General features: G+C 46.7%; 10 protein-coding genes across 10 annotated transcripts; 6 read left to right on the top strand and 4 right to left on the bottom strand.

The window, feature by feature from the left end:
- Positions 1-26: 26 nt before the first annotated feature.
- Positions 27-4,435, top strand: F5891DRAFT_980152 (uncharacterized protein; the record flags this gene model as incomplete). The annotated part of the gene is made up of 18 exons (XM_041376978.1): positions 27-168; positions 281-740; positions 793-1,162; positions 1,231-1,337; positions 1,399-1,431; positions 1,482-1,746; positions 1,796-2,187; positions 2,285-2,578; positions 2,634-2,666; positions 2,720-2,778; positions 2,834-2,957; positions 3,008-3,114; positions 3,167-3,193; positions 3,599-3,635; positions 3,698-3,828; positions 3,964-4,020; positions 4,104-4,175; positions 4,245-4,435. 18 exons carry the CDS (start codon positions 27-29, stop codon positions 4,433-4,435), a joined length of 2,901 nt encoding a protein of 966 aa, XP_041226134.1.
- Positions 4,436-4,872: 437 nt separating this feature from the next.
- On the top strand, positions 4,873-5,732 carry F5891DRAFT_298024 (cytochrome b5). Its single transcript, XM_041371244.1, has 3 exons — positions 4,873-5,208; positions 5,260-5,449; positions 5,510-5,732. The coding sequence occupies exons 1-3, from the start codon at positions 4,956-4,958 to the stop codon at positions 5,577-5,579; spliced, it is 513 nt and encodes a 170-aa protein (XP_041226133.1). The 5' UTR covers positions 4,873-4,955; the 3' UTR covers positions 5,580-5,732.
- Positions 5,733-6,765: 1,033 nt separating this feature from the next.
- F5891DRAFT_951773 (G protein alpha-subunit) lies at positions 6,766-8,155 on the bottom strand (the record flags this gene model as incomplete). Its single annotated transcript, XM_041375068.1, has 7 exons — positions 6,766-6,830; positions 6,888-7,095; positions 7,144-7,215; positions 7,271-7,742; positions 7,795-7,901; positions 7,957-8,051; positions 8,110-8,155. 7 exons carry the CDS (start codon positions 8,153-8,155, stop codon positions 6,766-6,768), a joined length of 1,065 nt encoding a protein of 354 aa, XP_041226132.1.
- Positions 8,156-8,714: 559 nt separating this feature from the next.
- Positions 8,715-10,364, top strand: F5891DRAFT_1128437 (uncharacterized protein; the record flags this gene model as incomplete). The annotated part of the gene is made up of 5 exons (XM_041364281.1): positions 8,715-8,778; positions 9,068-9,690; positions 9,781-9,870; positions 9,925-10,023; positions 10,110-10,364. The coding sequence occupies 5 exons, from the start codon at positions 8,715-8,717 to the stop codon at positions 10,362-10,364; spliced, it is 1,131 nt and encodes a 376-aa protein (XP_041226131.1).
- A 480-nt stretch (positions 10,365-10,844) lies between these two features.
- On the top strand, positions 10,845-13,386 carry F5891DRAFT_1128436 (uncharacterized protein; the record flags this gene model as incomplete). Its single annotated transcript, XM_041364280.1, has 7 exons — positions 10,845-10,989; positions 11,104-11,443; positions 11,510-11,735; positions 11,787-12,226; positions 12,275-12,759; positions 12,892-13,022; positions 13,105-13,386. 7 exons carry the CDS (start codon positions 10,845-10,847, stop codon positions 13,384-13,386), a joined length of 2,049 nt encoding a protein of 682 aa, XP_041226130.1.
- Positions 13,387-14,019: 633 nt separating this feature from the next.
- F5891DRAFT_297905 (uncharacterized protein) lies at positions 14,020-15,640 on the bottom strand. The gene is made up of 7 exons (XM_041371243.1): positions 15,130-15,640; positions 14,903-15,076; positions 14,656-14,842; positions 14,443-14,586; positions 14,332-14,388; positions 14,216-14,279; positions 14,020-14,162 (listed from the first exon to the last, which is right to left on the bottom strand). Exons 1-7 carry the CDS (start codon positions 15,505-15,507, stop codon positions 14,072-14,074), a joined length of 1,095 nt encoding a protein of 364 aa, XP_041226129.1. The 5' UTR covers positions 15,508-15,640; the 3' UTR covers positions 14,020-14,071.
- Positions 15,641-15,883: 243 nt separating this feature from the next.
- F5891DRAFT_297881 (uncharacterized protein) lies at positions 15,884-16,877 on the bottom strand. Its single transcript, XM_041371242.1, has 4 exons — positions 16,432-16,877; positions 16,309-16,375; positions 16,116-16,257; positions 15,884-16,059 (listed from the first exon to the last, which is right to left on the bottom strand). Exons 1-4 carry the CDS (start codon positions 16,728-16,730, stop codon positions 15,992-15,994), a joined length of 576 nt encoding a protein of 191 aa, XP_041226128.1. The 5' UTR covers positions 16,731-16,877; the 3' UTR covers positions 15,884-15,991.
- A 991-nt stretch (positions 16,878-17,868) lies between these two features.
- F5891DRAFT_1032537 (uncharacterized protein) lies at positions 17,869-19,731 on the top strand. Its single transcript, XM_041361667.1, has 5 exons — positions 17,869-18,132; positions 18,189-18,579; positions 18,635-18,849; positions 18,901-19,574; positions 19,623-19,731. Exons 1-4 carry the CDS (start codon positions 17,932-17,934, stop codon positions 19,408-19,410), a joined length of 1,317 nt encoding a protein of 438 aa, XP_041226127.1. The 5' UTR covers positions 17,869-17,931; the 3' UTR covers positions 19,411-19,574; positions 19,623-19,731.
- Positions 19,732-22,914, top strand: F5891DRAFT_1145495 (Sec34-like family-domain-containing protein). The gene is made up of 11 exons (XM_041365005.1): positions 19,732-19,994; positions 20,044-20,430; positions 20,481-20,651; positions 20,703-20,840; positions 20,891-21,130; positions 21,178-21,269; positions 21,319-21,668; positions 21,720-21,871; positions 21,919-22,135; positions 22,188-22,294; positions 22,355-22,914. Exons 1-11 carry the CDS (start codon positions 19,818-19,820, stop codon positions 22,784-22,786), a joined length of 2,463 nt encoding a protein of 820 aa, XP_041226126.1. The 5' UTR covers positions 19,732-19,817; the 3' UTR covers positions 22,787-22,914.
- Positions 22,915-24,005: 1,091 nt separating this feature from the next.
- Positions 24,006-24,479, bottom strand: F5891DRAFT_980144 (uncharacterized protein; the record flags this gene model as incomplete). The annotated part of the gene is made up of 2 exons (XM_041376977.1): positions 24,006-24,363; positions 24,424-24,479. The coding sequence occupies 2 exons, from the start codon at positions 24,477-24,479 to the stop codon at positions 24,006-24,008; spliced, it is 414 nt and encodes a 137-aa protein (XP_041226125.1).
- Between the last annotated feature and the right edge of the window lie 3,215 nt (positions 24,480-27,694).

Here is a 27,694-nt window from a genome sequence, read left to right as displayed (position 1 = left end):
CTCTCATCCCCCTTCTTTCAGTACTTATGGTCATCAGCACAGACAGTGATATCTACACTCCATTTCCGCAAAGCGTCATGATGGAGGACGGTCCTCAGTCCAGTGAGGATGGCTCCGGCCTACACTCACCCATCTTCGGGGCTCAATTTCCTCAGCCGCACGGAGACAGTAAGTCCTATCAGAACTCGTAGTCTTTTCAAAACAACGTTAATCGTCATTTCACATGTTGTCTACAATAAAGTCCGCTATCATCAAGATCAACTAGATATACATCATGCAGCGGGTATCCTAGCCTCTCAGTTCGATTACACCAATATCAGCATCCACTCGCACCCTCACCTCATCGACACCCCTTTGAATATTCATTCAAATCAGAATCCTCACCACCACAATACATATCAGTCAGAGTTTCCTCTCTCACAAAGAAATCACCTTGGCCTTGACCTACCGCCCCATGCCTACCCCAACACCCGCCTTCCGCCCCCTCCAGCTCATGGTGGCGCCGTCAATTTGTCCTACCAAGGCCCCCCAAATCGAAGATATTCTGCCGAGGACTTGCGTCCGCAATCTTACCCTTCAGGCGGTGGCTCAGCACAACCCCCTGTAATACAAACTCCAGAGAGCACTCGATCCTCTGTCCCAATCTCAGAGTCAACCCCTCAACCACAGCCAGCAGCATCTACATCCCAAGATCCGCCCCGCAGAGAAATTTCCAATCAAGTGATAGCTTGTCGGCAATGGTGTGTTCATTCGTATTCTTCTTTCAGGCTGCTCATTCACGTGGTTCCTAAGTCGTGCGAGGAAAATTCGGTGCGACTCCACGAGACCAATTTGTCATAATTGTGTGCGCCGCTCGAATGAGTGCCAATACGATGCAGCACCTAAACGGCGAGGGCCTGATAAAAGGCCAGGCACTCGCCAGCGCTCATGTAAGAAACGTCCGACCGATGGCTCATCTCCTCCTTCCCTTCCGTCCAAGCGGAAACGCTCTTCAGTCAGGAATGACGACTTCGAGCTTCCGCGGGAGTCTCGTGGGCTTTCCAATGTTCCCGCTTTGCGGCCTGATGGGGATAGAATTCGACTCCAACCCTCACTTTCACCTGCTGGCCCTGATTTTTCTTCGTCTATGCAAACGCGTGCAGCCTCAGACGACAGCTATCCAGTACGTTTAGCTCGCCATGTTTTTTTCATCTGCTGAACATTTTTTTGACTTGATCACTATTTGTCCAGCATCAAGTGGAGAAGTATCGCATCACATCAACGCCCTCCGTACAATATAGTCGCAAGGAGTGGTGGGATAATTTGGTTATGAGCTACTCCACTACTCGGGATCAGTCGTACGTCATTTGCATTATCGATTGCATGAATAGACTAATTAAATTATACTTTATTTATCAGTTTAAAGGACATAACATCAGATCTCTCAACATTGTAGGTCATCGACTGACGCACTCCATTAGTTTGATTTAATCTTTGTCAAGGTTCACCGCTAGCGGATACTGGTTATCATTCGTGAATGTTCCAGACTTCGTTCACAGCCTATACAACCCTGAAGAACGTTCGCTTATGCAACCTTCACTTGTTTTTGCGGGGTTGGCTTTAGCCACCCTAATGAAATCGAGTGAGATGGAATTGGGGTCTGCAGGTCGGGAGCGCGCGGTCTGGCTTCGCGATAAGGCGCAGGCTTGGCTGGAAGCGTCACTGAATTCTCAATGGATAGACATAACCCTTGCGAAGGCTGCTCTTGTAAGTGCTTCCAGTTTCTTCTCTCAACTGTCGCTTACGTTCTATCCAGATCATCGCTATGTATGAGTCCTCGGCTCACCCACTCTATACGCCCGAACGCGCGAGACGTTCTCTAGCCTATCTCGATGGAATTGTCCGCCAATTAGGCTTGACGTTCTTGGACAGTAATGAACCAGACGTGTCGACATTCACCCCTAACGCTGTACCCATCACTCACAGACGCCGCCCCTTTGATCAAATGTCTAAGGATGGGGTCCGTACCCCTCATGCAATTTCTCGCAAGTGCGACTGTATCCCCCTTCCAAATTCATCCATCGCTACGGAGCAGTTTTCGTCCTCATGGTCTTTCACACCACCTTGGGATCCCTCATGGACCCCTGAGGAGATGCACAAGGAATCTTGCAGGAGGCTGTGTTGGAGCGCCCTTAACCTCGTGGCTAGGTACACGTCACATTGCATCGCATTCCAGAAAGAGCCGAGCGATCTCTTCCTAACCGATCCTTCTAATGTTTGTTCCTTATCCATGCATTTAGCTTAGGCTGACAGTTGTACAGTTCCGGTTACTGTTTCCTGGTGAGATATCACAACGAGGGTCCAACGAGCACAAGGCGCAGTCTTCGAAAGAATCAATATGGGCGCTCTATTGCCGCAGCATGCTCCTTTGGATTTTCTGTACCACCCGTCTCCGGAAAAATGCTTTTAGCAACACAGAGACGACCGACCTTGCGGTTGAAGCTTGGTCAGAAACCCTTGAAATCCAGGATGCCTTGGATTCCCACACTTGCAACCTCGATATGGCATTGTTGTACATGTGTCGGGAGTACGTCTACAAGTACGTCTATTTCGTCCCCTTAGTGTTTTCCATTGATAATAATAACTTGCTGCAGCACACAGATCATAATTACCCAGATTTTACGAGCGTAAGTATATATTTCTGGTATGACGTCAGACGTGCTGATGGTGGCGTATCTAGTGGCCATGCCGAGGCTGGAAATTCCCCTCAGTTCAATCGTAAGCAGGCTGAGCAGTGGCGTAAGTGGCTCTATTTGCAGGATGTGTTGATTGATTGTGATGTTGGCAATGGCAGTGTACTACCAGAGCCTCTTCATTCGCAGAGTTAAAATGTCAATTCATCATCTCGGGGATCAAGACGGCCATCTTTTCACCAGGCAGCCGTTCCAGGTTACTTGGTTTGCAAGCCAAGTAGCAATGTAAGTCCAGCATGCATTTAGAGACTTCGCCTGCTCAATACGGCAACCAGATGTCTTGCTTTGTGGGAGGAGGACAAGTCACTTCTTGATGCTTTGGAAGTTGCCAAGGACGTCATAGTACCAGTCGACGTGCTGAATACGTTGTGGCCTTGCCCAAGTCAGTGATATAAGTTTCTCATCATCATCACTGATCTGATCGGGATTCTTAGTGTTATTGAGCAAATGCGACGACTTGCGTGAGCGGGTGGCGGAGGCTTGCCACTCCGTCAATATTGCTGCGCCACTGCCACCCAACTGTTCGCTCCCTCCACTTCTCCGGGGTGGCCCATGAACCATCTCGGATTCAACAACTCATACCCAAAGCCTCTTCGCCTACGATCCATTGCAAATATTGTCCCCCTGTTAGTTTACGCCAGATGCTATGTCAATATTGTTTCGCTTTCTGCAGCGTTGGTTATTACTGTATTCGATCTCCCTTACTCTTTCTTCCTTCATAATTTGGTCAAGCTTCGCAATAATTTACATCACCTGATGGTTTCGAAACCTGTTTGTATTGTACCATTTCTGATACCCCATCGATTGTCGATTTAGCCTGCTGCCTGTTCTTCAATAACATTATTGACGACTTCTCATCCCCGCAGAGGATACCTTGACGATGAAGCAAACTTTTTACCTTTTGTGAGTTGAATGGTGCCGAAATGTTTTTGATTCCGACGATTTGCCACTACGAGGTCGATCAGGGGATTAAGAAGCAGTTCGATTTTCTTTCCACTTGAGGCATACGCACACGGCATAATACTCCACATCACTGGAGAGATAACGATTACAATGCTGTACAGGCATCCTAGTGGAACCGACTACATAGGAGTATGTATGTAACAGCGTTAATGAGTGTGCTTCGTCGCATAATGAAATGTTCGATTGTTCAATTTGTGGACAGTATAATACCTAAGTCCTTTATGAATGCCGGCTCAACATCCCCTGTGTCGATCCTCTCTGGATTCAGGTCCACGGGCTGCAGATCTCCTGAATCGTGCGCGGCTTGCACGGGATGAACCCAATGGTGAGTATGGTAAGGAAGGCGCCTGGTAGGTATATCCATTGATCACGTGCATATTCATGACGGATTTGCCCTGCGCGATCCAGGTAAGCTGTGTGCTTGTATGGTCAAGAATGGGTTCCAGCAGCGCGTCCCTGTACCTCTGCCAATACTCAGAGGTACGATTCTTCCATATTCTTTGATCTAGCCAGACAAGCGCGTCAAACTTGATCATGAATTCGTTGAAGATGAGCTTTCGCTCTGGCAGCAATGTACCAAAGACAAATTGGATGCGCATGTCCTGCTGTTCCAAGTGCCACTGTGTAGTTTCCTGAGACGGGATGTCTCTTTGAAGTTTGCGGGCCATGGCGATGGCATCATCCCGCTGGCGAACGAGGGCCCTGTCATTCCCTATGAGACTCCTGAAGAGAGCCATTGATATGGTTGAGCGTTCGTCCGAAATAGAGTCCACTTCAGCGACATCAGGAGGTACCAATGCGATGAGTCGCAGGTAACGTTGTGTGTACATCGGCAGCTGCGAAAAGCTGAGACCTGAAAGGGCGTAGGGAGGTGGTTCATACACTGGGACGGAAAACGGAAGCATTATGCACAGTCGTTAGGGATAGGGATGATTGATGATGATGGATACAAGAAAATACAGTAGACACACTGATTGCAAGACGATGGTTTGTGCCACCATGATGCGACCTAGCTTTATAGTCGAGAAGTGTGGCTGCTGTGACTGCCATGGTCATAGCATTTTGACAAGCACTATCCAAGCTGAAGGGAATAAATAAATAAAGGGATCCTAGTGGATCCATCGATGTGTGGTGCTTGGGCTGACAACAAGCTTTGAGGAGACAGCAATGCAACAGCAATGATCGTTAGATTTGAAGCTCCGCAAATCCACCAGGAAAGAGTGTTATGGCGGCAAATGCCGAATGAGTGGTTAGCTGGTCATGTTTTTGGTGGTGATCTATGGACTCGTGCTGGCCTTGCCCCTTCTATTTTTTGTACAACGACGCACCTTATCGCCATCGCACCAGTCTCCACCAGTAGACTCACAACCAGAAGAGAAGAAGTCTCTTAAGACCATCATGCAACCACCCAGAGATGACCTTGACCCCCCGAAGGATGACCCCTTCACCCTTGATCAACTCAAGCAGTTCGACGGCTCCGACAATTCGAAGCCAATCTATGTATCCATTAGGGGTTTGTCCTCGCATTGTATGAGGTGATGATCCTCCTGCTTACTTCTAGTAGGCACTGTCTTTGACGTCACACGTAAAAGCGACGTGTACGGTCCCGGAAAATCATACAACATCTTTGCCGGGAAGGACGGCTCAAAGGGACTTGGAATGTCCAGTTTGAAACCAGAGGACGCTGTACCAGACTACAGCGACCTACCAGAGAACGAGAAGAACGTTCTCAACGACTGGTTCTTATTTTTCCAGTACGTCCCGAACAGGTTCGCTTAGACGAACGTGTCATGGCGCTTATCTTCGTTTAACAGGAAACGCTATAACATTGTCGGACGCGTTACCGATATGCCTACTTCAGTTTCTAATCTCGCTAATCTATAGCTACCATCCAAATCGATAAATCCCTGAGCTCTATCGCCGACCATCATTTTGCTTTAATCGTCGTTCAAATTTCAAACTTTGAACTTGTACTATTGCATCACAACTTTATCTTGCATTTGCACGAATACCTTTTGACAGAAATTTGATCTAGTCGTTCGCCAGCAAGTTGTCGCATCGCTATCCTAGTTATAGTATCATCACCTGCCACGTGTAGGTATGGTTCCGCTCGCCAGCGGTTGTGTGGCGTTCTATACCCCCTATATGGTGGCATCTACATTTTGGCACTATCAGCAGACCCATGGTGCATGGCCTGGAACAAAAATGGATGTTCGACTATGCTTGAAAGGTGAATAAGCTTCTGCCATACCTGTGCAATGCGCTGAACCTGCACGTTGACATGGGCGTCTAACTAAATTTTATACCTCCTCGGGAATGGTGCTTACGGCGTCCGCAGATACCATAATGCGCCACCAGTCGCCAGCTTCCACTCCAAGAGCATTGCGCCATTAATATTGAGAACATCAAGGTCTCATGACAGTCACTTATCAAATTTGAGCTATACTTGGATCCGGTGGTGTAAACCTGCTAGTGGCATAGCAGGGCACCGCTCTTGTGATAACCCAATCATCTCACAGAGCCCAGCGATCCAGCGTCGCCGCCGACTCCCGAGCGTATGGCGTGCAGATGGGTGCCTAATGGGGTTCTCTATGTGAGTTATTATCTTGTCTTACAATAATATCATCCTTAGCTTCGCATCATTTAGGCAAAAATAAACCACCTATGGCCGGAACATCCGGTGCACTGCCTGAAATTCTGATAAATTCAATCCCAAAGAATTAACGAGCGGTCAAGATAAGGTCTCCAATTACATAGGAATCGTATAAGAAGGGTATACTAGGTTTTGGTCAATCCACGTTTTGGTAGAAAGAAATGAGAGAGGAAGAGGGAAATGACACGACGATATAAAACACTCCTACGAACCCATCATGATACGTGTATGTTCGGTAGAGCGCACAGAACGATGGTAGACGTGGGGATCTCAAAATAAGAGAACTGGATAGCCAAGATGTAGAGGTGTGAATGTCTGATGCGATGAAAGCTGGTAGAGCGAATTGCATGCGCGAGAGGCAGATGATGCATGGGATAAAACAAATACCAAAGGGAGAAGAGTAGTGCTATGATATCATCACAGCAAACCACACTCGCGAAGATGAATCTGTAGCAGGATATCTTGAATAGCACTCAACACGACTAAAAGGGGGCAAAGTCAGTCTGTGTAGAGCACGTGCATAAGGGGAGGGTTCTTACATCTGATTTGTTGGGTATCCGTTGCGCAAGTATAATGAGCGTATATTTGCTTGGTTGCCGCATTCTGATTGAGCGCAACGAAGCGGTGAAGCAAATAATCGCAAGCGGCATCATAGTTGTCGCCGCCGGTGTAGTCTGGGAAGTAGTCACCAAGCGGTGAATGTGGGAGTTTCTCAGCGAACAGATCGATCTTGTTCAAGAACAAAATCTGTGTAGGGAATAAGTATGTGTTACGCCACGAGGTAGGAGTACGTACAATTGATGTCTTGACAAACCACCGTGAATTGCATATCGAGTCGAAGAGAGTCAGGGCCTCTTGCATGCGATTCTGTGGACGTAATCAATTTGAAAGGAGATACACTAATAAGGAGCTTGGTACTCACAACGCTCTCATCTTCATATAACATCTGATCGTACTCGCTCAAGGATACCAGAAATACCAACGCTGTGACGTTCTCGAAGCAGTGAATCCACTTCTTACGTTCACTCCGCTGACCTCCGACATCAAAGAGTTTGTACGTAAGTTCGCCGACCTTGAATGTGGTTTCAGTGATACCGGTTGTCTTCACTCTACTCCGCAAAATATCTTGATCCGTCGGCAAGTACCCTGGTCCGCACATGCGATCAATTGCGTTGAAGTAGTAGACAGCAGAATCGTTCAACTGGAACTCTCGTGACCGACGAACGGCTTCCTTGACACCTGAGTCTCGCCAAAGTCCTCGAATAGCGTCGGCGACATCCCTTGGAAGCACATCGCCCTCAATTTGGCCGGGAAGAGCGAGGATTACGGCACGACGAGCATCATTCTGTGGTGATAGAGATATATCAAGCTGAGGCATAGCCTCCAGAATGGCGCTAGAAGGCCCATCAGGGTTACAATGGAGTTTCAACCGGTTATAATACGCACCGCATGGACTGAATGGTGTTCGAGTAAATGATTTCTTTGTAGGAATCTCGTTCAGAGTCGTTATAGCCGCCATGATGAATGAGTTTCATCTGCTTGAGGACGGTAGACTACGAAAACACGGTTCGTCAGCGATGTGTTCGGGATGGTCAGTGCGTAATTGACCTTTCCTGACTCTCCTGCTCCTAAAAGCAACATTTTAATCTCGTTCTTGGCCATCATTCGATCTCGTCTGAGTTGGTTTTCAATCTCATCGTTGCCTAGAAAAGACGAATTGAAGTTAGGTCTCGTTCGGACGAGTGGTGTTGAAACACGCACGAGCCTTGGCCTCGTTGTCGACGGCAGTAGATTGAACACAGCCCATGTTTGGGAAAGGATGTCGTGCGTGAATAGAAAGAAAGGAACAATGCGAACAAGAAGACGAATGGTAGAAATCAAAAGTTTCGAAAGAGCGGGGTGATCCAACAATAATTAGTGGGAAGTTAGCAAGCAAAAAGAAGAAACCAATAACATGGTCACCGTCCCCGAATTTATTATATTTGCTTAATTATTTTTCACGGCATTGTACTTCGGCATCCAGAACTCTGACAGCATATCCCATAATTAACGTTGATCTACAAACTACTAAGTACATAGTGAGAACATGTAATTAAGATTCGTAGACTCTTGTCACTCAGAGGGACAGAGCCGAATGTTCGAGAGCTTACACGGTTCTCAACGTGTACATGCAAATAGAAAATGGCATTGACAAGCTACAGCCATCGCCTGGACCACTACAAGTAGTGGGAATATGTACCTGGTAGCTCGGTGGCTGTAGATGTAGTTTTAGTTTTTTAATACACATTCTGAGTCAAGAGCACTGGTCCAATAGCATTAATATTATTTCTGCTGCTTGATCAAATTGCAATGATATACTTAGAGACATGTGCATCGGCATCAACCCCGCGAGTAAAGCAAAAGGTTCATGCGGAAAAAAGTCAAGTCGAGGTGAGCCCTGGTAACTGTCGGCCCCGCTGCTCGCAATGACCGTTGACGGGACTCCGCTCATGGCAGGAAGTGACAAGGCCTTGCCACTCAAATTATATAATATTTCATGCATAACATACTATTAATAATTGATTAATAAGCGTTTATTTGTCATGACTATTACATCACGTGCTGGACCACGACCTTCCACCAACCAGAAGGATGGCCCAAGGGATGTCTGCTGAAGAATCCTGTAACCCTGCTGGAATTCGGAACATAGTTCCTCCAGTTTTCAACCAAGCAGCTACAGTCTACGATCCCCCACCACCTTATCCATCCCAAGAACGACGCTCACGCGCGACTCGACATAGTCGGAGGCATCGCTTACCAGCGCCATTATCACCGCAGCCTCCACCAGATTCAGATCCTACTTCGGGATATATTTCCCCTCAATTATCAGTCTCAACTCATTCGTTCCCTCGGACTGAGGATGCCACAGAGCAGACGCCACTACTTGGTGATTTTCTGCCAGGCTCCGCCCAACGTTCGTCGGGGCGCCAGAGGACATATTCGCAGTCGAGCACAATTGTTTCGTCCAATTCGTTTGCGCCCTCTCTAGCGCAAACAGTGTTATCCCTGCTCCATTCTGATCCAGATATCGAATCTGACGTTGACATATATGAGGCGATCGGGGATGACCGTGACTACCCGTATGCACACGATGGTCATCCGAGGCGTCAGCAACGTCCCGGCGCACTAACAGAATCACAATTTAGAAGCTCGCACCGGTGGTCACCGTTTTCGCGGCGCTTCTGGTCTCGTTACTTCCGACCCATGACTCTTAGAGCATACCATGCAGCCGTATTCCATCTTCTAGTGCTCAATTTTCCCTATGCCCTACTTGCATGGGTTTACCTTTTTGTATTTACTTTGGTGAGCATGTTGTTCTAGCCTCTATTTTCTGTCTCTTGGCGTTCAGTTTGGGAATTGAAAATTGTTGTCACTTCTGACCGGCTTTTATAGACTGGTACAACACTATTAATTGCCTTACCTTTGGGTGCTCTCCTATGTTTCCTCAATTTGCTCGGTGCCAGGGTATTTGCAAGGGGAGAAGTGCGTCTCGCTTCTATCTTCAATTTCAAATTGAATATGAAACTGAATCCGTAGCTCGGTCTCCAAACAACATTCCATGGGCCTCTTGCTTACCCACTTCCCCATCCGCCCCTACCAATCTTCCAGCGGGTGCGACCACCGCAATTGTCTGGCGTGGAGGCAGGGTCACCGTACCACGAATTCTCATTCTACAAAAACACGATAGCCATGGTGCGTCCAATCCGCCTTTCCCCCTCTAGCCAAAAGCCCTCTTACCTCCGTTATTCGGCCGCCCATTGTTGCAGTTCACGGATTGGACATCCTATCAGGCGTTATTTTATTTTTTGGTTATCAAACCAAGTATCACTTTGTTTTTAACCATCCCTCTGCTGGTAGTGGTCCCTGTGTCGTATGTGTTGGTGTTTCCCGCCCCAATAGTTCTTAGAATTGTTCGCAAGCTGGGAATATGGCAGGCCAATGTTGCTGTAGAAGGGTTATACTTGGCGGTGTCGTGATTCCCGATTCATTCAATATTTAGGAGTACACACATATATCTACTGCAGCTGTACGTAGATATTCGCTTTTCCAGACGTTCTCAATAAGCTGTGTACCATGCTGTGAAGGTGGCGTGACCAAGTTGGCCGGCGCTTAATTCCTGGAGTAGAAGAAATACCCACTTTCTCAGGCTGACGCGGCTTGACTTCCTCCTCATTGCATGAGAATCAGAACGGGACTGTAGTGACAGTCCTCGACTTATTTTGTTGCCTCACTATTTGTTTGTCTGTTCCCTGGACGCTCATAGTTGTAAGCTAACTTGTTTGCTGCTTACAGCCTATTTGCGCCAGACAGTATATCACCTTACAGCGTTTATTAGATACCATCCTCCTCTTATCCTCACACACCCACCTTGTTGTCTACATTTCCGCTATTTACACTCAAAGTGTCCTTCCTCGCAACGTTGGCTCGTCCACTCACCTTGAGACATTACCATTATCATGGACGCTCTCAAGTCGCTCGTGCAACCCCTCGTCGGAGGCGCAGGAGGCTCCTCAGTCATTGACGGCATGAAGCTCGTCGTCCTGGGAGGAACTGTCGAGACAGCCAGAAGGGCCTCTAGCTCAGCTTGGTATGTCCTGAATCGTTCTCATCCACCTCCTCGCTGACGACAGCATACCTCAAAGGTCTCATTTCCTCAACTGTAAGGAGTCGCCTGTCATTTAAAGCCTTTTTCTGACATTCTATTGCCTGACACAGCATTCTTCCTCACTGCGCATTTCTCGGAAGAGGACTATCCTTATGATTGGCTTATGCTGTGGCTCTCACGCCGCCCTGAGTGGCAGCGCTCTAGAGAGTTCGAAACTACTACTCGTACCACAACCCCCGGCTTCTCAGGATCTCGCCAAGCAGACAATTCATTTGGTGACGACGAAGAAGAGGAGGGTGACGAAGATTCACCCCCCGGTAAAGTCAAGACACGTGTCGTATTCCAGCCGACATTCGACACCACACACACAATTTATTACAAGGGTCACTGGCTCAGGGTCCGTCGTAGTAAAAAGCAAGACGGTAGCGGATGCGAAGTCCTGTCAATAAGGTGATATTTCAAATTATCCTTCTGACTCATTTTTAGCCTCGTGGCTGATGTATGCTGGCATTACAGCGTTGTTGCGCGGAACAACACCATCCTCAAGCAGCTTGTCTTACAAGCCAAGAAAGAGTATGAGGCCGAGGCGATCCACAGGATCCAAATATACTTTGCAGACTCGCACGGCAGCTGGCGCTGGACCGACTCTCGTCATAAACGCCCTATGTCGTCCATTGTTCTCAACCCTGGGGTAAAGGAGATGCTTCTCAACGACACGCGTGACTTTTTGAAGTCCGAGAAGGTAATTTCGGTATTTTATCAAAGTCACGTTTCATTGATAATAAATCCACAGTGGTATGCGGATCGCGGCATTCCATTCCGCCGCGGCTACCTGCTGCATGGTGTACCTGGCTCCGGAAAGAGTTCCCTTATTCATGCCATCGCGGGCGAACTCATGCTTGACATCTATGTTGTGTCACTGTCTTCTTCGTGGATCAGCGATAGTACATTGACCACCCTCATGGGTCGTGTCCCGGCTCGCTGCATCGTGCTTCTCGAGGATCTCGATGCGGCGTTTACGCGCAGCGTCACGCGTGATAAGAGTTCCAATGGTACTCCGGACTCGTCGAGCAACAGCTCGGAAGAGGGCGCTCCGGAACAGCCGGTGACGAGCAGCAGTTCGAGGCACAGACGTCATAAGGACCACATTTCTGATGTAAACACACTGAGTTTGAGCGGCCTGCTGAACGCCTTGGACGGTGTAGCTGCTGCCGAAGGTCGCATCCTCTTCGCGTAAGTTTGAAATCCTTCGGTTTAGAACGCTCTGACGTATATCTATAGCACCACCAATCATCTGGAGCGTCTCGACCCTGCACTCTCACGTCCGGGTCGTATGGATGTTTGGGTTGAGTTCAAGAATTCTTCAAAGTGGCAAGCGGAGGCTTTGTTCCGCAACTTCTTCCCCTCCACGGATCAAGATAATGAAGTTATAGAGGGGGACATAGAGGGAATTGACCTACCCACAACGCCCCAGTCGTCCTCTCCATCACCGTCTTCGCAGTCTTCAACGCTATGGTCTCTTTCTCCTTCGTTCTCGTCGTCGACGTCATCTCTGGCGTCTTCCAAGGAATCTTCGCCCTCGAAGCCTCCCCGAGACGGCTTTGGTTCCAAAAACCAAGCGTACTTACCACCTCCGGTTGAGGAGCATCTCACTGCATGCCAGCACTCCGCCAAGCCTTTGGATGGTGCCAGACTCGCTACGCTCGCGAAGATGTTTGCGGATTCAATTCCAGATGACGAGTTCAGCGTTGCAGCGCTGCAAGGCTGTGAGTTTCTTCTAATTTTATGGCGCCCCTTGTGCTTTGATGTTCCTTTCCATCGTGCTTTACTTGGTCTACTGTGGGCGGGGTGGTGAGTGAGGTGAAATCATGTGCTGACACGTTTTTGCACGACTTTAGATCTACTCAAGAACAAGTCGCAACCTGAAGCCGCTGCCAATGGAGCTGCCGCCTGGGTGATCAGCGAGAGGGAGCTCAGGGAACGCTTGAGAAAGGAAAAGGAGGCTCGTGAAATCAAGGAAAAACTTGATGTGAGTATTCCGGATTTTGACGACTTTACTGAGCGTCACTTGTTCCCCTGATTATCCGACTCAACTGACGTATTCTACCTAGCGTGAGAAGCGGCGCAAGGAACTCCTGGAAAAGGAGAAGGAGAAGGCTGAGCTTGAGAAGAAAGAACTTGAGCTTACCAAGCTGAGACAGCAGCTCCAAGAACAGGAAGCTAAAGACAAGGCCGAAGCTGACAAGAAGGACGAGGTTGTACCCATTCCAGATCTTTCCGTCGACGATAACAAGGGTGAGCCTTCTACCGATGACGACAGCGATGAGGAAAACGTCCCACCTCCCTCCACCCCACCTGAAGCGGTTTGGATCCAAGTTGCCGACTCGAGTTGACTCTCTGCAGCTGATCCCGTTGCGGTGAACGCACCTGATTCTGATGTTTCTATCTTAGAGCCGACCGTGGCATTCCTGCATGAGGATCCACCTGCACGGGACGTCACACAACCGACGACGCAAACCATTATTACCAGACCCGCTCAAATGGCCAACGTTCTGACGCTGCGTCACGCTGGAGGCTTCACGTTGGTGTATTATATGCTCCATTTCTATTTCATTCATCTCTACGCAATGCTATTGCATCTCAATCCCGTTGGGCGGAGGAGGCAGGCTTAGGGGTTATAGAATGACTTGCGATGCCTTATTTCTTTCGTCTTGACACTCACAATCAACTATTCCAAATTTCATTGCATGTCCACAACTGATATCGTCGTTTCTTTCTGGCCCATTGTATATCTTGCTCACCTCCTTCGCACTGGTTCCATCCCTCCGCTCGCATCTAATTTTCCTGCAGTGCTGTTATCTTGTTTGGTAGCCCTGTTCAATGTATATTCGCACGTTGGACTCTTATCTCTCGCTTGCCAGAAAATTCTCAAGAAATCGGCGGGGCTGTTATATATGGTCGTCTACATTCCCTAAGAAAATATAGGGACTGTTGACATCCATGTGCTGCAAAAAAAGTTTCCATAATTTGGTACAGCGGGGAGGTAATATCTAGTGTACAGATATGCTCTTCTCAACCTTAATATGCGCTGACTTGCTGTGGGAGGCCGTTAGGGAAGTATTGTGCGAAAAGGTCCGGGTAGTGACGTTGCGCAACGTCAGGGTGACTTCTAACGGAGACATTCAAAAATTGCTACAGTAGATAACCAATTGGAGAACTTACTTCACTCGCCCGATGAGGTTCACTTTTCCAGATGGCTCGCGGTCAAATTCTGCGAAATTGACAGCTGTAGAGTATGCATCAATAATGTTGTCCCAATACAAAAGCAGACGACGTACAGTCAGTCTGAACAGGATCTCCTCGAAGCTGTTTGAGCTGAAGGATCTCAGATGGGACTGTAAAATGGTGATCAAGGTATGTGAAGCAAGTATTTAATCGAAGGCACCCACAGTCTAAGACTTCATCAGCGAGGCAAGCGTTCAGACTGATGTTCTGGAAAAATGGCACAGAATAGCGGGGGGTCGAACCCACAGGGGGAGATAAGACGCGGTGCGATGTAGCTCTCGCCAACCCGCGGGTAACAAACTCGAGTGCTAGACCGTCAGAACGAAGAAGTCAGAGCTGAAATTCAATGCATCGTGCACTTGCAGTTTGCAGCCTACCCTTTCCGATATTCACAACGAACGTTCCTGGGATAGGAGGAACGTCGATCCATTGCCCAGAAAGGTTTTGTACCTGCAGACCGCGATGAGGCGAGGCGACAAGAAGGAAGGTCAGGAAGCCAGCATCATAGTGTGGGCCAACGCCTTGATCAGTCAAAGAACCATCATTAGCGGGGTATTTGACGACCTAAAAACAGATGAATCCTGATCTCCACAGAATACATTGTGGCCCTCGTTTGATATTTACCTTTCCGCGGTGCTGCATGAATTTATCAGCATCGTAGAACTTGTTCAACGCATCAGAAGGAAGGCCAAAAGCCTCCGCGAGTAAGCTGGTGAACTGGTAGCTCAGAGCCTGAACTTGCTGGAGATATGTCTCCATGGTATTTTTGAACCCTGGGATCAGGCCCTCATCTGGCCACTAGGTGAATTGAGTTCAGTTCGCGCAGCTTTGATTGAATACAGAACCCTCACCTGGGAAGGTCCCCATAGGCGCAGATGCTCAGGGGCTCCGGGTTTCCACTGTGTCTCATGAGGAGTTGCGAAGTCGAATTGCTCTCTATAATCCGTCTTGCCTTTGGTAAATTCAGCACCTAGCCTGGAGTACCCAAGGAAATGTGGTGAATTCGCCATCAAAATCTGGTTCTTAGCCTCCTGAGGAAGGTCAAAGAGTCGGGGGATATAGTCGATTAAATCATTGGTAACTTTCTGTGAGACGGTGTGGTTGTCGAGATACAAGAATCCGACATTTATCAACGCATGTCGGAGTTGCAGGATGAACTCTGGTTTCGTGGCATTATCGGACACAAGAGCAAAGTCGAGGACTGGGACACTAGAGAAGTTAGCTGCCATTGCAAGTCGTAAGCAACAGGTCAAATGGAAGAGCGAAGGAGGCTCTAGCCTCTGTCAGCATGAATTGATGCCATGATCAGCAGGTATAACGCCATCATGCATGACCACGATTCGAATTCGCATACGCCGTATCTCACCGCTACACTCCGAACCCCAATCACAGTAAGAATGTGAAACACGTTGTATATATATGTACAACCAGTGTTATACCTTTGAACCAGCAAGAAATCTATGACTATGAATCTAAATTGATTAACAAGCAGCAATAAGTGAAAAGTTATTGTAACAAAGAAACCCTTGAAATGACTAAGGTTAAACAAATAGAAGAATACAGAAGTGTCGACGTTTCCTTGTGTAGAAATTCTGTCATTAGGATCCGGCATCTCGGAGGTTGGCAGTTTCCTTGACTCCACTAGGAAAGAATCGCACGACACATGGGGATGCGGTGACTGTTATGCGACAGAGAAGGCGATGTCGGTGTGAATCATTTTGTCTCCAACTTGACTTTGATCTTGGCTTGACGCTTGCGTCTTTCAATTAGAAGATAGCTCACTAAGGTACTCTAGTTAGCGATGTCTGGTGCATCAATGCCTAAGGAAATGAATCACCGATAATTCTGTCCAATGCAGCAGCTGCTTCAGGCTTGACTTCAAGGAAAGCCCGTTGCGACATGCGCCAGACGCCAAAGTGCCGTTTATGTGGGTGATATTCAGCAACTGGGACCTCTTCTTCGTCATCCGACTTAATGAGCTGCAGCTTGGCCAGTTAGATAGAGAAAATACAAATTGAGAAACAGCCAACTTGTAAATAGCGTTTGGGTGCTTTCCAGCGGTACTCAGTGCCGTCTTCCTGGGTGAAGGTACCTCCACTGCCATCGATCATTAGAAATTGTTGACTGTTGGCTCATAGTGATCAAAAACTTACACCGTTGTACCGTCATTCTTGATAAAGTCACAAGCTCTCATCCACTCTCCCTCTGCATCAGCAGTGTTGAAGCGGACTTTCACGTCTTTATTAGGTTGATCCTCGATCTCTGCAATGCAGTTGACCACACGAGCCTCGTAGTCGTATTTGTTGATTTTAGTGAGGTGAGGGTGCCAAAATCGAGTGACAATCTCATAGTAGAACTTGTTGTTGTCCTCGGCGAAGGTAGTGTTGCGCACGCTGTTGGTGGCGAAAGTAAGTTTGTGCGGTGGTGGGGGCTTAGGTGCGCCGCGAGACATTAGGAGAGTCTAGAATCGTTAGAATGAGAAGCACAGGAGAAGTATGTCTAGAAGAAAAGAAAACGATGGAGACACAGGCTAGGCGAAGTGGCAAGCTATTAAGCTTATGAGCTGGCAGAGGGCCGCCGATACGTGATCGAGTATTGTGCGAATGAGATTGCTGGTTACATACAATTATCGCATGATATCGCGTGTCAGGAAATGAGATAGCAGTGCGAGACTGACCGGTCGTCACGAAAGCGTGGAGCAAACACGATTATCGCGGGTGAATATCAAATCGGCGGGGACGCGATTCTAAACATATTCCCATACACAGCTGCGATCTGCCCCTGATGGCATAGATCTTCGTGGGTGTGAGAATGACCAATCGCTGGGACGTGAACGAAGGACCAGGAGGTTTCTGGCATCTGAGACTCGATCCCAGAGCTCTACATGAAAGCCTGTGTGTGAACTTCTCAACGTGAATTCAAAAACAACAGCAACGACCAAGAAACAATAGGGAATTGAAACCAAGTTGCAGTACACGATGGCATTACTGTGCATACGGGTAACTGATTATTGCCGGTATAGAGAGTCGATATGACTTGGTAGTTTGCTGAGCGAAATCGAGAAATGAATGAACTCTAATCTCAGAGGCTAAGAGGTGGGATCTAAAGCGGTTGCGAGGGGTAATTGAAGAGAGGCGAAAGCAAAGCTTCATTTAGACTCGGATATTTAATGGATCAACAGCCTGTAATGTGTGTACCGTCAATTCCTTGTGAGAGACTATTGCTGAACACTAACGGCGCTGGTGAATTTCTCCATCTTAGACTCGGGAACATATCCTCTCCTTACATTGGTAGTACTAGTTAATAGAGTGATTCACAACAGAAAGTGACGCAAGCACTGGCAGGGCCAGGGCCAGGGCTGAGGGACGAGGGCTGAGGGTTCAGCCCTGTCCTGTGAATGACACCGCATTTCTTGCTGTGTATTCAACGACGGAGCATTCAATACTGCGGCAAAACCAACCTTGCCAAGTCTCTCAGACCGGTGGCCGTGGTGAGAAAGAACGAGCGATGATGCGTAGTGAATGGATATCTTCAACTTAGCAGGTCTTGCCAGTGACACTGACCCAGCTTACCTAATAAGAATGGTGCAGCCTGTCTAACAAGTTTGTTGTCTTGAACTCTGCAATATTTTTGAGTCATCGCTGTTCTCCTTCATGTTATCAAATATGACATTTGGATCACCAACCATTCAATCGCGTCATTCATCAGTTCAAGAACCTCATCCCTCGCCCACATCTGCTATATTTGCAAACATAGACGATGAGCTTCGGGATGCCTGGCGTGTTCATTCTCATGGCCAGGAAGAAGATCTCAGATATGCCCTTGATCGTGTAATCAAGAGAGTGGAAGAGCTAGTGCGTGGACAGGTCTGCTTCACTGTGGCAGTAATGAACCAATCATGGTTCGCTAGTCGTCCTTGCTCAAGATCGCGTACAAGACTCAAGCTGAACTAGAGACATCATTGAGCGTCGCAAAGTCTAATTTACAACTGATGATGTCCAACAATGAGATGCTCGAGGAAGCTCTCAAACGTGAAACCCCCTGCAGCGCGAAAGATGTTGGATGGCGGCGCTGGAGCGCACGAGAAGCGCAGAACATGCAACGTGTATCAGAAGAACATCGAAAAAGTCTCGATTATGGCCCTTTGAACGAGTCGGGCGCACCGTCCCACCCCGAGAGTGCTCCATCAGTTGTTGTCAATGGTACAGAGCCATCTCCAACTACCCCTTCTCCGGCGACTTCATCTACAGCTTCCCAGAATAACCAGGAGGGTCGTTTCTTCAGATTCAGGTTCAATAGTGGTATGGTGATCTGTCCTCATATAATAATTCACTAATCATGTACATCTTGATACAGGATCTAAGCCTCCCGTTGTTAATTCTATTCAACAACACTCTTCTCATTTAACGTCACCTTCCTTGCCAACTCTTGTAGCAAGTACGAGAGAAAAAGAACTTTTGGAGCTTCAAGAGCAGCTTGAACGGGAACGCCTTGCACATACATTAGCGAATGCACAGAAGGCCGCTATTGAAGCTGAGCTAGAGTCCTTATCACAAGCACTCTTTGAGGAGGTATAGTTCCCACTTGCCACAAATTATTCCACAAACTTATGTATCTTCGAGGCAAACAAGATGGTCGCGACTGAGCGCATTAAACGCGCTGAGACAGAGGAAGAACTACAGGAAGTACGGCTAGAGAAGGATGCACTCAAGGAAGCACTGCGGCTGATCGAAGGCGAAAATGGTCGACTTCGGGGTGTGCAGAGCTCTGCAGGAGAGGTACCCGATAAAACTCCACAACTGCCATCTTCACATTCTCGAAGTTCTTCGCGAGATGCAATAAAGTCTCCGCCGACATCTCCTTCACCATCATCTCCGGGTGTTGATGATGTTACTGTATCCTTGGCGCTTCCACCAAGTGCCGCCTCATTTACCTCAGACAGTCCGGAGCATCTCACAGATTTTACCCTTGAGCCAGCGCCGAAACCTACATCTGCAGCGTCTCACCGGAGAATGCAATCCGCGGAGAAAGCGATATCCAACCATGCAGACAATTCTCCTCCCCTGGGTTTGGGCTTCGCCAGCCCGACGTCAGTATCCTTTATACCTGATGAACCATCCCCTTGGAACTGATCTTAGTACATATCTTGAAGTTTGTGTCGAATATTCACTTTTTATTACTGTAGCCATAGGAATCTTCATTAGGTATTCCTCCCATCGCAGCGAACAGAATTGTTGACATGGTAGTATCTGCCACCGGCCAACCTACTACTATAGAGGTGATACAGTAGCCATTTCTATGATAAAATTAATAACCTGCAGCTGGATGCAATAGCATTACTTACTAACAAACTTTTGGGATCTGGAATAGCCTAGCTGAACACTTGATAGAATAGTTTGCGGTGCTTATTGCGGTAGGAAACGGAGAGGACTTCATAGACACCTCGAATAGGAAGTAGTCATTCGGGGCTTGTACTTGAACTTTACAGCAACTGAGCTCAAGCTGAGCTCGACGTCATGTTCTGGTGAGAACTAGCGTTATGTCAAAGGCGCCTGTACCCCACCGCCGCGCAGGAATTCCTGTTGCATCGACACCACGGCCCAAGCCACAGTTCACCATCGAAGAATGGGAAGCCAAAGCACCTCTCAGTGACCTGGCACTCAAGAGCGTCGCGGTAGTCAAATCTGCCAGCGAGAAAACACCTCTCCCTCTCAAAGTACAGTGGGAATAATTTATAACGCCGCATATTGCTGAATACACATAAGATTAGCGTCAATGAAGACGAGTCCTCGCGTCCTTCTACACCTAATCTACGAGGGAAGGTCGGATCGGTGTCGCGTCCATCAACACCAGTGCCAGCATCTACTCGCCAGTTCGCCAGTCATGCGCTGCACCCGAAGCAGCCCGTACAAACGCCCCAACAATTCTATGACTGGTTTGCACAGATAGATAAGTCCGTAGCCCATAGCCAGGAAGCGCACTTCCGCGCTCATGTCGGGGTGGTATCCGAACACTTAAACACAGCAGACACACTTATTAAACGTATAGACGAGGTTGACCGGGAGGTTAGTGGGCTGCTTGAAGGCTGGCGAAGCGTGGAGGAGGGCGGAAAGAATCTGAAGGATGCGTGCGAGCGGTTGCTGGAGGAAAGAGTAAGCAACTAGGTGCTAGAATATCCCAATCGCTGATCCTTTCACGCTAGGACAGGCTCCTTGAACTCACTGACGAAATCGGAGCTAGACTCGAGTATTTCCAAGAACTAGAACACGCGATGCGCATGCTCAATCATCCTGGAGAGTCCCTCGTCCTTCAAACCGACTTCTTGTACATGGTAGAGCGTGTGGATATTTGCATAGATTATCTCAAGGCACATGTGAATCCTTATGCTAGTTGCCAAGATGCTACACTAACTGAATACTTTCAGCGATATTACAGAGAAGCGGAGATATACCTACTCCGCTTTCAGCAGTGCATGACGAGAGCCATGACACTTATCAGGATGTTTTTCGTTGGTTCGTTAAGGGCATTGACTGCCGACGTTTCCAGAAGACTGTCAGAAAAGGTAAACTTATTCATTACTTATACTCATCCTCTTGACACCGCGATCTTCAGGATGTATCATCGACAGCACAGATGCATCTGCTTTATACCAGGTTCCGCAGTGTCACTTCTCAGCTTTCTCCTTTACTCAGCGAGTTAGAGCGTCGCGCTGAAGCTCATCCAGAAGACTTATCGGCACTGCTTTCAGAATGCCATTCTGCTTATTTTGCGGCACGTAAAGGTCTACTGGTGGGACGCTTGATGGAAGAAATACGTGGGCTCGATCCAGCGCACACTGAACTAGTTGAATTAGTGAGCTGCACGCGGTTGTGCTCGGCGATTTACTCATTCAAAAACAGACGAATGCCGGTTGCACTTATCTGAAACACCTCTGCACAGACGAATTCAATCTCTACCGAGAGTTCTTCAACTCTGGCGAGGACCAGCTCTAGTGAGTACCATTTTTGTTGTCTCTGCTTACACTTATCCACGACATCAAGCACTTATCTTGAGAACTTATGTGACTACCTTTATGATGATCTGCGCCCCCGGATATTGCATGAAACTCGCCTCACAACTCTCTGCGAAGTATGCACGGTGCTTCAAGCTCTGATGGTTCTCGATGTGGCAGAGTTGCCAGAGGAGCCAACTGACGACGGCAATCTAATTGTTGATTTTGACCAGCCAAAGTCCAAAGGTCTAGGGCAACTCCATATCAGTCACCTTCTGCAGATGGTCCTCCAGGATGCACAAACACGGTTGTTCTTCAAAGCGCAGTCGGTTATTCAGGCCGAGATTCGATATTACACACCGAAACCAGAAGACCTGGCGTATCCTGATAAGCTCGTTGGTAAGTGCATGATTCCGCCTGCTCTAGGCACTGTCTGATAAGTGCCGTCAGCCATGCGGAAGCCTGTTTCTCAATACGAAATCAAGGAGAAGGATAGTGTGAGCCAACTTTTCCAGCTGCCCTCATTAGACAAGAAAGAAACCTGGTTTCCGACCTTGGAAAAGACGGTATGGGTATTATCTCAACTGCATGACTTCGTCAAGGTAGTCACTTCTCTTGTGCACCTTGACTGGATACTGAGTTCATGCAGCCCGCTATTTTTGAAGATATCGCGCATGAGGCCGTGAGCTTTTGCCGTCAATCGCTCGTCACATCGTCCAATTTGGTCGAACAGAGAAGTTCTACTGGCGTGCTAGATGGCCAGCTATTTCTCGTTCGCCATCTCCTGATTTTGAAGGAGGTTGCAAATAATTTGGATTATACTCCGAAAGATACAGAGCCGAGGTCTGATATAGGCGGTATGACGGGTGGGTGTTTGTTCATGACACTGGGTCATCCTGTTGACTTTTTCGATTACAGATACCTTGGCATCAGTTCTGAATCGCACGACTGCATTGCTACCGGATGCTCTTTTCGCTTCATTGGGAATGCCTCGAGGACATGATACCTTTTCGGACTCTCGGCATGTGAACGATGCATTTCTTCCACTGACTCTCCATCCTTGCTGACATCGACTCCTTATATAGGACATAGATCAAGATCTGAAACGTGCTTGTCAAGAAGTCATCTCGTTCTGTGCAAGATTGCCCTGTGAGCCTTTGCGAGAGTGGGTGGACCGCGTACAAGCATTCAACGACGCCCGCATATCCTTCTCACCAGGGTCACAGGCCCCACTCCTTACGGAGCAAGAATGGGCAAAGCATGCTATTGCAGAGAATCTTCATCAGGTCTTCATCGAGGCTTGTGAACGGGATCTGCGGTCATTCGTAACGAAGCTGCGGCTGTACCTAGAGGATGATAGGACGGTGTCTGTGCTGGTCACGCATATAGAGGAGGCGATTATTGATGCCTACCTCAAGTTCCGAAATATAGTGTGGAACATGTATGCAGGGGCGATGAAAACTGTCGTATTTTCGCAGGACGGTCTGCGGGATTATTTGAAGAGTGTATGTAATTAATGTACGACGTACTGTGCTTCAATTTAGAGCGAGTCTTGTCCTCAGACGGTCGTTTGGTATTGCCAGCTGGCTCCTTTGCAACCTTGTATGCACAGCAGCTCTGGAATCACAAGTGCATTTTCAGGCTTACTATGGTGCTGTTAACTTATGTGCCGCTACTTTTGTGCAAAATTTCTAGCATCGTGAGAAAAAGTCCTGGGAACTTTCTGTCTTATAAAAATGCTTAGATTGATGATAGGAGTAAATTCTCAAGAGCAATTGTTCATTGGATGAAATCTGAGTGAAATAAAATTTTGGCCATGGTTTGAATTGGCAGTGAGGTTCCCCAAAGTAGCAGTGCATAAATGAACAGCACCATACACTCCAAGTGGTCTTTATTTATTAGTGATACTCAAAATAGGTTTTGAAAGGTTTTGAAAACTTGCTTAATATGCTTAACACACTTTGAACTCTCGGTTAAAGTTGGTTTCAACTCACTCAAAACATGCTCAGCACACATCGGCATGAAGTCAGAGATTCAGACACTTGCAATTTTTCAAAGTGTATGTTCATAGGGGGAAGTCGTATATCAAGTAAAAAAAAAGCAACCCATAGTAGATATACATTGTATTTCGAATGTTAACATTCATAAAAAAGGGAGTCCACATCATCAGCAAAACCCTAACCCTATGTACAGCGCTGCACAACCCTGCACAGCATCACAGCGTCACAGCGAGGTCCCCCCATGCACAGGGCTGCACACTACACAATTTCTCAATAAAACATAATTATTAGTATACCATCTTGTTATATATATGTTTATGACTACATTACATTTATTTTTACATAGAATCAGTACTTCTGTGATGCTACAGAGCCTTTGCAAAAAAAAAAAAAGTGACCTGTGACATGCTGTGTGGCTGTGGCGCTGTACCCAAATCAGGGTTTTGCTGATGATGAGAATAAAATCAGCTGTAGGTAGTGAATGCCGGAGGGACTAAGTAAGTGCCAGGAGGAGGACACATGAAAAAGATCTGCATGAATCTGCAGAGATGTAAGGTAAAGTGAAAGACAACATTATAGTTGTGGAGAGTACGGCTACCTTTGAGCTGCTTTCCAGGATGCTGCCATGCCTTGTGCCTCGAGCCTCAAGTTGAGTGGATAATGGATCTTGAGTGATGCTGCACTCTTGTGGGCCCATACCAGTGTGGTAATGTTTGGTAGATAAGCCATAGTCGTTTCACAGTTGCTCAGCAAGTTCCTCATACTCCGACTTTGAGAAGCTGTGCACAATGCCAGTATGGGTAGCATGCTGTGACCTGATGAAACCAGCAATGGCTTGAACCATCTTCTTTTTCATGGACGGTTTAGGCTGTACTGCGGCATAGTACAGGTTGGGGTGGTTGAAAGACTGCATCAGGCATAAGGGGTTGCATAAACCTAAGCATGCCTTGAGCTGGCTGGATTGGAATGAGCACAGAGTCAATCCCTCAAGAAGGGGAGTGTAGAAGATGTAGGAGGTAGTGAGGAACCAGCGGCTTGGCAGTAAAAATGAGCCGCTGTTGGTCATGTGTGGGACTGGCACTAGAATAGATTTCCTGTAAGATAAGGGTGAATATGTTAGCTGGAACTTACAGGAGGCAAAAAAAAATACTTACCTTGGGTTGATGACACCTGAAAATTTGATGTCCTGCTCAGTGCTGTGTGTGAGCATTGAGGCTGGATGGTGAGGTTGATGATGGCATCAGCGTGCTCACTGCGAGACAAAACTTCGGAACTTTCTGAAATTTCAAACTCCACCACAAACTACATCACATATACACAAATGGATAGGAGTTTTGATTCCATCGACTCTCCAATTGTGACCATGCCTCAACCATCCACCTGTAAAGAACTCCTGGCTATTATAGATCAGGCTGAACTTTCCCTGGCCAAGCTACAGTACCAGGATATCCTGGACAATTGGTCCAACTTTGAGAGTGATTCTGACTCTGAGGACTCACTTTCCACTACTTTGGATGATAATTCAATCAATCAATCTTTTAGTTCACCTTCTTCCCCTCCCCCCTCTCCCCTATGACAGGGACTTCAGATTCTTTTAGTGATGGTTCTATCTCTTCTGATGACATCACTTTGCCTTACAACTGCCTCCATGACACCATTAATGCTCTTCGTGATGAGGTTAAGAGGGCTCATGTACTCCATAAGCCTGATGAGCCTCCCCTATGAGCACCTCAGCTTCACATGTTGGTTCATCATGAAGAACACTGCCCTCACTTGTTTTGGCAGAAACTCCGCATTAACCCTGAGATCTTCAATGACATCCTTGATTTTATCTCTGATCATCCCATCTTCCAAAATCAGTCCAACAATCCTCAGCTCCCTATCTCCATTCAACTTGCCATTTTTTTGAATCAAGCCAGCCACTATGGAAATGCTATTACTCTTGAAGATGTTACTCAATGGGCAGGTGCGAGTGTTGGGTCTGTGGTTAATTGCACTAATTGTGTGATGATTGTGGTGCTTGATGCTCATGATTAGTTTATTTGCTTCCCAGTGGATAATTCTGAGGATGCTGACCTGGCTCACAAATTTGCCGAGTCGTGTACCTGCCCAGAGTGGAAGGGTGGCTTTCTAGCAATTGATGGCTCAACTATGAATCTTTTCACCAAACCTGGTCACTTCGGTGAGACATTTTATGATATGAAATCCAAATATTCCCTTGGCTGTCAGGTATTTATTTTTTTAAATCTTCATGTGTAAAAATTGATTTAATTCTAAGCAGTCATTTTGCTCCATAACCTTCTCATTGTGGATTATTCTCTGGGTCATCCTGGGAGTGTCCATGATGCATTTGCTTTTCGATCTACCCATCTCTATGAAGAGCATGCTGACATTCTACCTGATGGTCATTGGGTGTGGGCTGACAGTGCATATCCATTGGAGTCATGGTGCATTGCCCCTTTCAAGAAGCCTCGCAATGGGCGGTTGACTAAGGACCAGAAGACATTTAATTATCATCTCTCTAAGGTATTTTTTTTTGAGGTTTATATTTCAGTAAATTGAATTTTTTTAGACCCATGTTTGTGTTGAACACACATTCACTGTTTTGAAGGGATGGTTCCAGTCCCTTTGAGAGCTCCGGTTCAGAATTGAGGCTGAGAAAGACCTTGAGTTCACTGTGCAGTGGATCAAGTGCTGCATTATCCTACACAACATGATCATTTGCTTTGAAATGAGCATCACAAGAGGGATGAGACATATGAGAGCTCTCTAAAGTGGGCTCGTGAAGAGGGGAAAGATTGCATTGACCAAGAGGTTGAGTATCCAGATGGTGAAGAAGTTGTTGGGGACAGGACTTATGAGGGCACTCCAGGACAAGCTGCTAGAGCAAGGCTGATGGATGCACTCTTTGACAGTCCTCAAATGCACACCATAGGGAAGGATGACAACAATAGTGCTTGATTAGATACAGTGGCTCAAAAAAGTGTCCCAATGTTTGTAGCTTTTCACGTAATTGCTATATCATGAGTCAAGACGTGGAAATATGACTAAGCTATAGGAAGATGTCGGAAAGGTCTGCTTCTCAGCTTCATTTCGGTTCCCTATACCGTGGGAAAGTAATGACATTATGTGAAGATATGAGTATTTTAATTTGATGACTCATTGGGACACTTTTTTGACTTTGAGTTTAACTAATGTAATCTCTATAATTCTAGTACTGTGTGTGACCTCCTTCTGCCCCAATCACTTCTGCCACTCTTCTAGACATATTGTCTATCAATTTTGGGTATTCCTCTTTGGTGATTCCATCATACTCTGCTGTAACACTGTCTCATAGTTGGAATAGCCCCTATGGTGAATCTTGATATGCTATAAGTAATTTCTTGAGTGATTCTCAGAGGTATTCAATAGGGTTGATGTCTTGGGTCTATGTTGAACATGATAGAATAGTAATATTATGGTCTTTAAGTTATTTGGTAGCCAATCTAGAAGGTTGCTCTATAAGACTTAAGATCTCTTAATCACTATATTCTAATTTAAAAGGCTGCTGATGTTAATAAAGTGACTAAATTGATTATTTCCATCATTCCTATGACTATCTCTACTCAAATAGTCAGACAGACTCTCAAGACAGCCCATCTTAAAGCTATAATCAAGAAAAACAGATTCTTCTGTCTCCAACCTATAAAAAGAAAAGACAAGATGCTACTTTCAAGTACAAATATTAGACTGCTGATAGCCGAAAGAGGTTTATCTAGTTAGATATGGTTAAAATCAATAGGATGAGATCATATGGCAAGGAATTTGTATTAAAATAGATAGGACAATCATTAAGATAAAGAAAAGTTAAATAAACACCTTAAGTTTCAAGATGAAAACTTGATGGTATAGGACTATATGAGATAAAATGGAATGGGAATTTTCTATGAAGCAAAGTGGAGTATGAATACAGAGTAGTAAATACTCATTTGACAGGAATGTCTGCTAAGAAGCATGCAGGAGTTATAAGTTAATGAAGAAGATACTGTTTTGTGATAAGACAATAACCCTAAGTATACCTCTAAATCAGCCACCAATAGCCTGCAGACCATGATATTACTATTCTATCATGTTCAACATAGACCCAAGACATCAACCCTATTGAATACCTATGAGAATCACTCAAGAAATTACTTATAGCATATCAAGATTCACCATAGGGGCTGGGCTATTCCAACTATGAGACAGTGTTACAGCAGAGTATGATGGAATCACCAAAGAGGAATACCCAAAATTGATAGACAATATGTCTAGAAGAGTGGCAGAAGTGATTGGGGCAGAAGGAGGTCACACACAGTACTAGAATTATAGAGATTACATTAGTTAAACTCAAAGTCAAAAAAGTGTCCCAATGAGTCATCAAATTAAAATACTCATATCTTCACA

This window comes from Suillus fuscotomentosus (assembly GCF_016647785.1).
Source record: "Suillus fuscotomentosus strain FC203 chromosome Unknown F5891scaffold_26, whole genome shotgun sequence".
Lineage (NCBI taxonomy): Eukaryota > Fungi > Basidiomycota > Agaricomycetes > Boletales > Suillaceae > Suillus > Suillus fuscotomentosus.
This window is presented reverse-complemented; position numbering and strand designations above follow the sequence as displayed.